Below are 13476 nucleotides of genomic sequence, written 5' to 3'. Positions count from 1 at the left end.
TGCATGCCACTGCCAAGCCTGTTGTCTACCAGTACCCCCAGGTCCTTTTCCATCTTAGATTCACCCAGAGGTCCCCCCCCCCCCCCCCCCAGTGAGTAGCTTGCTTTCTGGCACCCAAGTACATTACTTTACATTTTTCTACATTAAACCTCATCTGCCATGTAGTTGCCCACCCCATTATTTTGTTCAGGTCCGCTTGTAAGGTTTCCACATCCTATATAGAAGATATTGGCATGCTTAGTTTAGTATAATCCGCAAATACTGAGAAACGCCAATGTACCCTACTTACCAATATAAGTTAACATTCCCTTTTCCAAGTGAACGGCCTCTAACGCTTTTGTTACTCAGCCCCAATATGAATCATTATCACAAACAGGAATGAAATAACAGTTCTTCCACTTACTTCCTGGATGGATTCCATGACGGCCTGCTGGACAGATTCCCCCAAGGTCATGATCTGCTGAATGTGCTCTGGAACAACACATAAAACATCATCACTATACAAATACATATCCAAAATGGAACTAATTCTAGTATTAAATGGGAGGGATGCAATATCAAAGTCCTAAATGCGCTACAAGCTCTCGTGTGCAAGACCGTACATCATCAATCAGTTTAGTGTGACTTTGGTCTGCCATTGAAGTGTATGTTCACCCCAAATCTATTTTTTAGTATTTCTAGCATCAGGTCTTCAGGCTATCACTTTGCAATTAGGAGCAGAGTTGTTAGCCTGCCCTTCAGTTGGCCATTGGGCTCCCCATCCAATAGACCTTGGAGGCAGCTCAGCTGAAGGAACACAGAAGGCACAGAAGTTGTGTGGCAGTGGCTCAGTGTTGTCAGCTTGCAACAGGAAGTGCTATTAAAGGCAGAATATGCAGGTAAGAAACTTTGCAACAGATTCTCAAAAAACAATTGGCAGCATATCTTACTGTATACAGTTTCTTATCCAAAACATACTGAAAAATACACAAGATTACCAAAAGTATTGGGACACCTGCCTTTACACGCACATTAATTTTGTGGCATCCCAGTCTTAGTCAGTAGGGTTCAATATTGAGTTGGCCCACCCTTTGCAGCTATAACAGGTTCAACTCTTCTGGGAAGGCTGTCCACAAGGTTTAGGAGTGCGACTATGGGAAGGTTTGACCATTGTTACAGAAACGCATTTGTGACGTCAGGCACTGATGTTGGACGAGTAGGACTGGCTCACAGTCTCCGCTCAAATTCATTCCAAAAGGGATGAGGTCAGGACTCTGTGCAGACAAGTCAAGTTCCGCCACCCCAATCCAAGTCTTTATGGACTTTGCTTTGTGCACTGGTGCTTAGTCATGTTGGAACAGGAAGGGGCCATCCTCAAACTGTGGGAGCATGAAATTGTCTTGGTATGCTGACGCCTTAAGAGTTACCTTCACTAGAACAAATGGGCCAAGCCCAACCCCCGAAAAACAACCCCATGCCATAATCCCCCCTCCACCAAATGATTTGGACCAGCGCACAAAGCAAGGTCCATAAAGACATCGATGAGCGAGTTTGGGGTGGAGGAACTTGAGCCAGGTCTTCTGGTCTAACATCAGTACCAGACCTCAAAAATGCACTTCTGGAAGAATGGTCAAACATTCCCATAGACACTCCTAAACCTTGTGTACAGCCTTCCCAGAAGGGTTAAAGCTGTTATAGCTGCAAAGGGTGGGCCAACTCAATATTGAACCCTACGAACTAAGACTGGGATGCCATTAAAGTCCATGTGCGGGTAAATGCAGGTGTCCCAATACTTTTGGTAATATAGTGTAGATCAGATTCCCCACTTGTCCAATAAGGGACACAGGGAATCTTAAACCTTTGGGTTATACTGCCACATACAAGATGGGAGAAAGCACTGAAGAGTAACCCCGCTGCTACTTCTGCTACAAGAGCTACATAGAATTTTGGTCCCCAATCGGTTACCACTGCCCACCTACACTGAAACTCGGTCACTTCCAAGTGCTCAACCTTCCAATCTTGATCATCATCTACAAGCTACTATACCTAGAAGTACCTTAAAAGTAGAACTAAAAGCAAAACTATTCTTTTAGTTTTCGATAGAGTGGAGAGGGATTAGAATGCTTGTCAGTTTGTTTTGCGGTCTGTGGCCTGTTAGAGAGATTCACCCTCTCTATTTATCCTGTATACCAAGGGTCTTCAAACTATGGCCCTCCAGTTGTATAGGAACTACAATTCCCATCATGCCTGGTCATGTCTGTGAATGTCAGAGTTTTACAATGCCTCATGGGATGTGTAGTTCCGCAACAGCTGGAGGACCGTAGTTTGAGGATCCCTGCTGTATACCATTTATCATTGAAAGTGAAAGTAAAAGAAAATCCCAATTTTTGAGCTGTCCCCAGAAAAGTAATAGAGGGGAAAACTTCCAATGGGGACACTAGTTCTGGTGACTTGGGGGTCCCCAAGGAATTCCCTTAATATGCAGGAATCTCCCCTTAATTCCTGTTAAGCTTTTGGGACATGAAGTGAAGGGAAATCTCCGCAATGGGACACATGTCGAAAAGAAAAGAAAAATATCTGGCAGGAGTTTTACCCTCCCTTGCTCTATCCAAAATAAAATTAAAAAAAAAAAAGTTTTGCATTTAGTTCTACTTTAAGTATTTGAAGTGAAAATGAAAAATATGAAGAAATCCACATTAGATAGTAAAATTATAAATATTAATCAGCCAGCTGTAAACTCAACTGTACACAAAAGTATACAGTAAACAGTAATAACAAAAAGAAGGTAATCAATATCCAAATATAAAATGCAAAAAGGTGCAAATATGGACAATTAGCATAAAGTGCAAAGGAATACTATGAAGCTCCCAAAAAATGTGCAAAAGTGCAAAACAACTGCATAAAAATGTTTAAAGTTCATCAAACATTAAATGAATAAAGTCCATATATGAAGGGACTCCCATCAGAAAAAAAAAATCCTGAAAGATAATGAGCTAGTATGCATTGCATACTAGCTCATTATGAAATACCCAACTTAGAACGAAGCCTCCGCAGTGCCACCTGCTCACCCGGTGACACGGCCAACATGATCGGCCGTTCTGCTTCCTGGATCACGTCCTCCGTCCATCTGATTGGCCGGAGGTGCGATGACATCACGCATGCGCGCAGGAGCTGCCGTTCACGGCACAGGGCTCTGAAGGAATGGTGCGGGCGGCCGTTCCTTCAGAGCGCATGCGCCGATGAAGTTATTGACTGCTTGAAATGTAAATATCTCCTAAACGGTGCAAATTTAGGAGATATTTACAGTACCTATAGGTAAGCCTTATTAAAGGCTTACCTATAGGTACAAGTTAACAGAGTGAGTTTACAACCTCTTTAACAATGAGAGGTATTCCAAGAAGTGTCATCCATGCGAGTATAGCAGGACCCCCACCATGGAGTAGTAGCAGATACTATACATGGCAGCTATTCCACAGCCAGAGAAATGAGAAGGCAAAATGTCCACTTACCTTCCTTCTTGTCACAGCTGATGGCACATCCCAGAACAAGCTGCACCATCTTCCTGAGCTCTGCTGTGTTAGAGAACTCACCGATCAAAGTAACATCTGGAATATGATCCTCTGAGACTGGGTGGCCTAGCACCTGAGAAGACAGGGCAACACATCGGTAAGAACTAAAATAACTATCTACTTCATTATCAGTGTAGATAACGGACTTGTGGCCTGTGCCCCATCAAAACGTAGGTCTTTCTTTGTATAGTACTTGATTTCTTGTCCTGTAATTGCTCTATTTCTACTAAGATACATTGGAATCTGCTTACTGAGTAACCTGTACTATGGCTTCATGGGATTATCTGCTCTTTTGTATGTACTGTACATAGGACCTCTAGTTCCTCCATAAAGAGAATGTATCATCTCAAACACAAAAAGGCACAAAAAACCCTCGACCAAAACTTTGAAAAAGAGCACAAATCGAACTTAAAAAAAATAAATATTAAAAAAAATAAAAAAAAAATCACCCTTAAATCATAACAAGACAGTAACACATGCAAGGGGCATGGGACTTTTCTGGGATATGGGCTGTACCAGTAGGTGATGAGGAAGTGCAGTGGAGGTAAATGACATAGGAAAACTTTGCATAAAAAACAGATAACATCTGATAGGGGAACCCCACCAATACAAAGACTCCATTGTCTACAAGGAACAGGATCCTGGCATAGAAAAACAGTGGGCAGCTGTCATGGAGTGGGAAAGTTTTGGCTGGTGGGGAGCATTCTAAAAAAAAGCAGAATTACCGGTATATTTTTTTTTTGCTTTGCAAGAAAAATTGCACTCCATTTTGGAATTTTCCCCAGAGCTTAATGAATGTGGTGAGGTTTCACTTTGCAAAAAAATACCCAATCATGTGCAAAGGAAAAAAACAAAAGCGTATATTTGCTTGCACATGATTGGATGATGGAAGTCAGCAGACCATCACCTTAGTCACTAAGCTCTGGGGAGAATTCCCTTGCAAAGTGCCACTGGACTTGCAAGGTTATCAGTCTATTTGCCTTCAGTAAATGAATCCCTATGTTTACAAGAAACACACAATGAACACTGACACAAAGGTCATTTATTTATCTTCTGCGTAGTGGAAGGAAGGACTGCTCCTTGTAGCTTATAACAATTAACCAGATTCTCTCAGTGCAGAAGGAACGAATAAAAATAAATTAAGGAAGAGGTATAGTAATAGGATAAGCAGGGATTGTGTATTGTGCTGCCCCTGGCTTTGTGGGACTGGTCACACTTGCAATGGTTGAGACCCTTGCTACTACACCATTCAGAGATGTATAGTAACGAAGTAGAACTACTTCACTACTGTACTTAAGTACTAAAAGTCGGTATCTGTACTTTCCTAGAGTATAATTTTTTTTCTCCTACTTTCACTTTTACTTCAGTACATATACTTTTATTCCAATATTTTTTTATGTGCTGCATCGTTACTCGTAACAATTATAAAAATGTTACGAATCATTCCATTCCAAACCCGCACCGCCGCTGACTTTTTTTACTCAAGTCTCACACGTCACGACCACTCCCCGACCCGATGCGATGGCTCAGGGGCAGAGCCTCGCCGCCTCTACCCTCCCTCGGCTCGGCCCGAGTCCCGCCTCCCGCTCGGCTCTCAAGTGAAGTGGTGGTGGCGAGAGAGGAGAGACACCTGCCTGCGGAATTATCTCTCTGGGCCCTGGCTGGGGGAGGGACAGTGAGTTGCTAGAGTCTAGATTACTAGACTGTCTCTGGGCACTGTGCAGCTGCGGGAGAACTGGATGGAGGTAGGAATATATTCTTCTTTCAGCAGGGGGGACTGGACTGGGGACTGTGGAGAGAGAGGTTGGAGGATTCGAGACATCCTAAGGTAGGAGAAGTAAGAACTGTCTCTAAGGGAAACCTATAATGGGAGGGGGACCCTGGCCTGCTCTAAGGGAAACCTATAATGGGAGGGGGACCCTGGCCTGCTCTAAGGGGAATTTATAATGGAATGGGGACCCTGGCCTTCTCTAAGGGGGCTCTATAATGGAAGGGGGAGCCTGGCCTGCTCTAAGGGGGCTCTATAATGGGAGGGGGAGCCTGGCCTGCTCTAAGGGGGCTCTATAATGGGGGGCTCTATAATGGGAGGGGGACCCAGGCCTGCTTTAAGGGGAACCTATAATGGTATAATGGGAGGGGGACCCTGGCCTGCTCTAAGGGGAACCTATAATGGGAGGGGGACCCTGGCCTGCTCTAAGGGATACCTATAATGGGAGGGGGACCCTGGCCTGCTCTAAGGGAAACCTATAATGGGAGATCTATAATGGGAGGGGGACCCTGGCCTGCTCTAAGGGGGCTCTATAATGGGAGGGGGACCCTGGCCTGCTCTAAGGGGGATCTATAATGGGAGGGGGACACTGGCCTGCTCTAAGGGGGATCTATAATGGGGGGGGGGACACTGGCCTGCTCCAAGTGGGATCTATAATGGGAGGGGAACCCTGGCCTGCTCTAAGGGGATCTAAAATGGGAGGGGGGCACTGGCCTGCTCTAAGGGGATCTAAAATGGGAGGGGGCCCTGGCCTTTTGACTACTTTCTTTAATAACTACGTAACACAATACTTGTACTTTTACTTTCAGTACTTGAGTAGTACATTTTAAAATAAACTACTTGCAATACTTAAGTACAAAAAATGTTGAACACTTTAGTACTGCTACTTAAGTGTTGTGTTTAAAGAGCACTTCAACTTCTACTCAAGTCCCTTTTTTGATAGAGCAATTGTACTTTTACTCAAGTCTGTGTCTCTAGTACTTTATAAATATCTGACACCATTGGTGATCATCTCACACGCTAAAGAGGGTCTGTTGGTTAGAAAAAAAAAAATGTCTTTCTAGCATCAGATTGTTGCCAAATAAATGAAGAATATGCCTTCTAAGCCCTTACAAACAATTGGTAAACTGAACACCAAAACCTCCGTCTTACCAAAAATGCGCACCGAGGTGAGCAAACACATGCCAGTCTGATTGTATAATCTTTAGATTTACCAAAAACATTAAATGTGAGGACCTACCTATGCAATCATATCAATTTGTATCCAATCAGGCAGGCCTGTAGATCTAAGGGAGATTGGGACATACTATAAAATAAGAGGAAGGTTTAGGGTCTAAATGGGGTAATGCCTGGACATATGCTTTAAAAGGAAAGATGCGCCTGAGTTAGGCATTTTAGTAGCATCGGGCATAAAGAATGGGGTAAAAATGGGGCGTACTTTAGAAGAGAGGGAAGTTTGGGGTTAAATTGTATTAAGGGAGTAATGATCTAAAATTATTAATTTGGAATCATTCAGCATGAAGAAAAAAATACTAAGAAAGAAAAGTACTCACATCCTGGTAATACTCCAGAACACTCTGTAGGACTTTCTTTAAGTTGTTTACCTAGTAGAAGAGAACAAGAGATAGGAGAAGCCAGTGAAGATGGTTATAATATGGTCAATATTTGAAGTCTCAATTCACCAAAAACAGAAATCGGAAGAGGATGATTTATAAAACATAACCAGGAAGTTTGACTTTAAAGTAAACCTAGAGACCAGCCTTGCTCAACTTTGTCAACATGGAGGAACCCTTGAAATAACTTTCTGGTCCCAGGGAACCCCTGGTAATACTTAGAGCAGTGGTTCTCAACTCCGGTCCTCGGGACCCACCAACAGGCCAGGTTTGCAAGATAACTAAATTACATCACAGGTGATCTCATTTGCTGCTCAGTGATTGCAGTATTCTAGTCTGCATCCCCCAAGGTAATACTTAAAATCTGGCCTGTTAGTGGGTCCCGAGGACCGGAATTGAGAACCACTGACTTAGAGTGTATTGGTCAGAGGGAAGAAAGCTCCTTAAGCCTGGTACACACTGAAAAACTGTCAGCCCCGGTCGGAGTACGCACAGCGATCTCCCCCACTGAGCTGTGTTCCGACGGCAGAAATTGTTCATTGTTTAAGGAACCCCAGGCAACATGAGGAGGAACCCCAAGGTTCCATTAAATCCTGGTTGAGAAAGGTTTCCATTTACGCAAATCTCAACAAGCACTAAAACAAGCCCTCCCTGACCTCTAAATACTGGCACTGTGAAGTAATTCATTCTCAAAGCTCATATCAGAAACACCAAAGTCATTATTTCGCCCAGCTCAGCTCACCCTGGCACAGGTCCACTTTAAAGAAAACCCTTCTATTGCCAAGGTTAGGCAAAGTGTCAGAATGACTCGACTGACCTGGAAATTTTACATCTGAAAATTCCTATGCCAGCTTCCACTTTCACAAAGCTGCACCGTAGATTCAGTTACAATGATACTTCCCTATAACTAAACTCCATCATGTCTAATATTAATTTTAGTGGTCCATCTCCACACAGGGTCAGGATAAAATGATGTCCCTCATGTTAATGCCTTTCAGAAGGAATACTGGAGCTTTAAAAGCTACACACATGCATGCCATTTTCTTTTTTGTTCCTTCTGGAGTGTGTGGAAGGGTTAAAACCTCTGTCAAGTATTTAATTCTGTGAGTGCCTCCATTGATGAGATTTTGCTTTACCTTTCTAAATGAAGAAAAGGGCAACCACTTCAACAGGAGCACAAAAACAGCAACAAAACCTTGACAGAGGGTCTAATATGTCCCAACTTTATGTTTAAGCCTGACTCATCTAGTGTAAAAAAATAAATAAAATAAAAACGTACCCTTCCCACACTGCAAGCGGTAAATGCTTTTTATGTCTAGGGGTACATGAGTACAGTGTCAATACTTACCTTATTCCTTTCTCCAGCAGGGTCCCTTCAGCCCTATGACCATGTTCCTGCAGGAGGACCCACAGCCTGCTCTGAAGGCTGTGATCATCGCCGGTCACACTTCGGCATCCTCAGTATACAATACAGAGGTAATGTTCCTGTATTGTACGTGATGATGCTAAAGCTCCACCCACAGATCAGAGCAGGGATGTACTGCAAGTACTAAAGCAAGGGAGGCCAATCCTGCAAGGGTAGATTTTGTTTTTATAATTCCTGGATTTGGGCTTTAATCCCTTTGATGCCAGAGCCGTTTCTGCATTTTTTTTTGCACGTTTACAGAATAATTTTTGGCCTGAAGATTACATAAACCCCCCCCCAAACATGATATATTTTCCGAAGACAGACAACCTAGAGAATAAAATAGTGGTAGTTCCATTTTTTTTTTGTCACTATATAAGCGCAACAGTTTATTAAACGCAAATTATCAGCAAAAAATACACTAAAGTTAATTGTAGGGCACATAAGCACAAAATATTACCCAAATTGTTGATGAAATATAAAAGAGGAGGTTGCACCGAGTAAGTAAATACCCAACATGTCAAGGCTTAAAATGACGTGCACCCATGAAATGGCAACAAACTTCAGTACGCTATATTTTTCCATAAGCTACAATTTAAAAGCCCCTAGAGGTCATCAGTTTAGAGGCAACTGAATAATGGGCCTAGAATATTCTCCGGCGTGTGGCGATAGGTTACATGCATGTACTAAAATTGACATTTTTGTGAATAGGCACCCCTGATCCATGCATTTATGCTTGTGTGTGTCTACATAGGGGTGGCTCAAGATTTTTTTTTTTTTTTTTTTAAAGAGGGATTTTAAGTGCTTGGGTGTAACTAAGTTTTTACACTTTTTAAAGTTTTTTTTTTTTTTAATTAATGTTCTTTTTATCGCCTAGGGGTAAAAGTCTGCAGTTGCTAGGTGGGTGTGTAAAAGCCCCGCTGCCACATGGCTTAGTTTTTTTTTGTCAGTGGCAGTAAAAGGGTTCAACTAGTCTTCTGAAGAACTATTGACTGGAGCAGGGCTTAAAGCAGGCATGTCCAACATGCGGCCCGGGGGCCACATGCGGCCCAGAACCCCAGGCAATGCGGCCCACTGCCCCCTGACAATTTTTTTTTGCTGGGGAGGAAGGAAGTCGGGTCGGGGCACGGCCACAGCGGCTTCCAACTAACGGTAGGCAGAGGCTGCCTTGGAGGGGAGTTGGGGGGGGTGGGGTTTGGGGAATGTGAGCATTTGCAGTGTTTCTGACTCCCACCACCATGACCACTTCAAATCACTTAAGTAGTCATGGTGGTTAGAGTGTTCCTTTAATATCTCTCAGAAGAAGTAAACCTCCATATACTAATTCCATTTCATTTGATCATCCTCTAGTTGTGTTAAATTAGTACGGGGGGTGCGTCCACACGGAAAGGGCGTGGCGGCATTTTATTACTTATATACCTTAACTATAGTATATATTTTATATGCTGCCCGAGAATATTTCTCTACACTCAATGTGGCCCAGAGAAGCCAAAAGGTTGGACACCCATGGCTTAAAGGATAAGTCCACCTTTGGGAACATGTCACGTCTTCCACTCGGTTTTAGGGTGGAACATGTAACATATTCCCAGTGCTGCAGTCGCCCCCCCCCCTTCTCTCTGTGGTTGCAGCTTGGGGAAAAGTTCCCCGCACTAGCTGCCAGTTTTTGAAAGCAGTGTGGCTGTGAAGGGTTCCGCCCACACAGCCACGTCATTCATACACCTTGCAGACATAGAAAAAAATAAATAAAGTGTGTGGACTTATATATATATATAAATAAATAATATTATTAATTAAAAAGAATATATATTAAAAAAATATGTTGTTATCTAGATCAAAGTGTGATCTAGGTCAACCCCAGGGTTAGTGTTTGGGTCAAGGTCAGGATCTTATTTATTTTTTATTAATTAGTATCAGTGTGTTTTAGGCAGGATAAAAAGCAAAATGGGTACTATTGTTTCTGGGCTGTACTACGGGTACAAAACAACAACATACACATATGTAGTATCGCTGCAATTGTCAGGAGCATGAGGAAATCTTTTTGGGTTGTTCTTTGGTGGTAGGTTATGGTAGTAGCAAGAAATATACAGTTACATTTTCCTTAAAAGAAAAAAATAAATAAAAAAAAATCAGGAGATATCCATTACCATTTATCACAAAATGAAAATCCAATTTGTCCTAAAAAAAAAACAAGGTATTCACCTGGATGCACAAAGTAGTTGTGATGATATGTACAGTTTTTTTAAACACATGCCAAAGATGCAAAATTGGGCTTAGGCATGAAGATTTAATTTTACCCCTAGGCGCGAAGGGGTTAAAAATTTAGAACTCATTATCCACCAACTGCAACGAGCACATCAGAGAAGAGAGGTTATATAAAGCCCACCAATTCCATATATATTAAATCACCTATTTATTATTTTCTCATTATTTACCTTCATCCTCCAATTATCTCCTATGTCCGGCTTTATCCGCATCATCCAGGTCTCATTAAACCAGGTGGGATCTCTGCAGGAAAAAAAAAAAAAAAAAGAAGTTCAGTAAGGGCTCTTTCACACACTCTGTCCGTCAAACGGACTCTGCTTTTCTCAGCGGGGGATCGATCCGCCAATCCCCCGCTGAGCAGGAGGATGACAGCTGTGTCTCCGTGCTGTGTGCGGAGACACAGCTGTCAGTTCCCCATGCATCTCTATGGGGGAAAATCGGATGGGAACGGACCGTCGGTCCGTTCTCATCCGATCCCATCCGCTGACGGATGGAAAATAGAGTTTCCATCCGTCCAGATTTGACGGATCGGATGTCAGCGGACATGTCTCCACTGACATCCAATGCCCCATAGGGATGCATGGGGGGACCAATCAGATCCGCCAAAAAAACGAACAGGCGGATCTGAACGGTCCGCCTGTGTGAAATGGGCCAAAACTGTGAAAAAAACACAAGAAAAGGCAGTGGACACTTCACAGATCTGCAAACAGCTTAAACAAATGTAAAGGAGGTCCTAGCAGCAGATATATTTTTTCCTGCTCAGTAATGTGTCAGTCCAGCACTTACTTTGACTTCTCACCAAGATCACAGCACTTGCCCTAACAATGCCTTCATCTGTTTTTCTGTCTAGAAAGATGGAGCCATCTTTGTTCAGGCATCAGCCAGGGTCGGATCCCCTTCCTTGTCTGTGATGTCCACTCAGAGATGAAAAACTTGGTGCAGTTCTTGGCTGTGTTCACAAAATGTCTGGCACAGATCAGCCCCTGCTGCATTCTGTCACCTTGTGACTCGCTACAAAGATACATTGTCGCAGTCTGATCAGCAAGAAACAGGGGACTAAACAATAAGAAAATCTGAAGTAAAATTTCGTCCGTCGATTGATCTGCCGATTTTCGGATCATTAGTATGGTGTTTTTGACAGCCAATTACGAATTTTTGTATGACAAAAACTGAATGTCCGTGCTTTTGAATTTTTACCGTATGTGAACACAACGTCCGATTTTAAATTAATTAGTACAGTTTTCGTCCGAAAAAAAATTCTTAAGAGCAAGCCTACGCATGCTCGGAAACGAAAGAATACATACAAAACAGTTTAACACATGACATCAATTCTGAGGTTGAATTCTGCTGTACGAGATTTTTCGTATGAAAGTAACCTCTTCACTTTTGATGCGGGACCAACATACAACAAAAAATGAACGAAAATTTGTCCGATTATCTGATCGTGTGTACGAGGCTTTAGGAAATGCTTCTTCCTGCCTGCAGACTGATGGCAACATCTAAACCTAGGCAAAATTAATGGAGCACAAAGGTAGCTTTTAGCCCAGCTTCACAATGATGGCAGGTTTGAAATCGTGAAAGTTCAGCTGAACTCGCACAATTTCAAACCGCCATTTCAGACGAACTTTGGGGCCGATTTAAGAGACATCTGTGATGGTTCCTGCATGGATGTCCATTGAAATCACCCCTCCCGAAGTCCCCAAAAGTAGTGCAGAAACTACTTTTGCTAATCGGTGCAGCGTCACGAAGTCACGTCGCACTGATTTGGATGGTGCCATTGCCGGCAATAGGCTCTGATTTGGCATGTGATTTGACATGTCAAATCGGCTCAATGTGAATGGGAGCTGAATGATAAAATGAGGAGCACTTCTGATTATACAGTTACTATATATTGTGAAATCAGATCTGCTGTTATGCAAACTTGTAAATAAACTGAAAGATCATTTTTATGAGTCCATTCACATTAGCGCGACTTGTCAGCCTGACAAGTCGCAGTCCATTGATTAGCACAGGACCTGTTCTAATAGGAGCAACACAAGTCGCTCCGACTTAGACAAAGGGTCCTGTACTACTTTGGGGCGACCTTAGAGCGAGTTGCATAGACATTCATTATATGAAGTCTCTGCAAGTCGTGCCGAAGTCGCGGTGCACGCAACTTCACAGGTCGCCCCCCAAAGTTGTGTCGCGCTAGTCTGAATGGGCTCTTAATGAATGCAAAACAGTAACTTAAAGCGATTGTAAATGATCACCTTGTAAAACAACCCATTCAGCTTAAAATAGAACTGAAAGGCAAAAACATTTGTGTAAAGTTTAAAAAAAAACAAAACAAAAAAAAGAAACTCCATTATAAATACTTTTTTTCCCCTTTTTTATAAGTGATCACATTACCTCTGTTCTCAGCTGCATAAGAGCTTGGAAGGAGGAGAAGCAGCAGCAGCACACTGAGCTTCCCAGCGAATGGCTGTGCAGCGGGGGCGTGTCAGGACAAGTTTGGTCATTGAAGGAGAGTACACTGAGTTCCCAGCATACCTAGAGAACTGACCACAATGTGCTCTCCTGCTTAGTATGATCAGTTTTTAATAGGACAGCAAGTGGACTAGCTGTAACACCAGGGATTTCACATAAAGGAAGCAATACAAGAGAACAGGATATTGTCTCATACAAGTACATGGTACAGCAGGCACGTATCAGGAATATGAAGTGTTGGGGTAACAAAAGCTTTAAGCAACAAGTAGTTATAGGACATGCAGAGAGATTAGGTATAAACTATAATCTATAAAACTTCTGCCTTCAGCCCCCTAACTGTCTGCTAGAAGAAACAGAAAACCGGTGCTGTTCTAGTCACTTAGCCATCTTAACCGCTTGCCGACTGCGCACAGT

General features: G+C 42.8%; 1 protein-coding gene across 1 annotated transcript in view; it reads right to left on the bottom strand.

The window, feature by feature from the left end:
* The window catches only part of HOOK2 (hook microtubule tethering protein 2), a 78661-nt gene that overhangs the window by 58505 nt on the left and 6680 nt on the right, over window positions 1-13476 (bottom strand). The window contains exons 3-6 of the mRNA XM_082254301.1: window positions 10767-10839; window positions 6870-6920; window positions 3489-3621; window positions 404-471 (exon numbers count right to left, since the gene is read on the bottom strand). Of these exons, the coding sequence (XP_082110427.1) occupies window positions 404-471; window positions 3489-3621; window positions 6870-6920; window positions 10767-10839 (325 nt within the window). The remainder of the gene's footprint in view (window positions 1-403; window positions 472-3488; window positions 3622-6869; window positions 6921-10766; window positions 10840-13476) is intronic.

The sequence above is a fragment of the Pelophylax lessonae genome, assembly GCF_965119305.1.
Source record: "Pelophylax lessonae genome assembly, chromosome: 4".
Classification (NCBI taxonomy): Eukaryota; Metazoa; Chordata; class Amphibia; order Anura; family Ranidae; genus Pelophylax; species Pelophylax lessonae.
The sequence above is the reverse complement of the archived record's forward strand: the minus strand, read 5'-3'. Positions and strand labels throughout refer to the sequence as shown.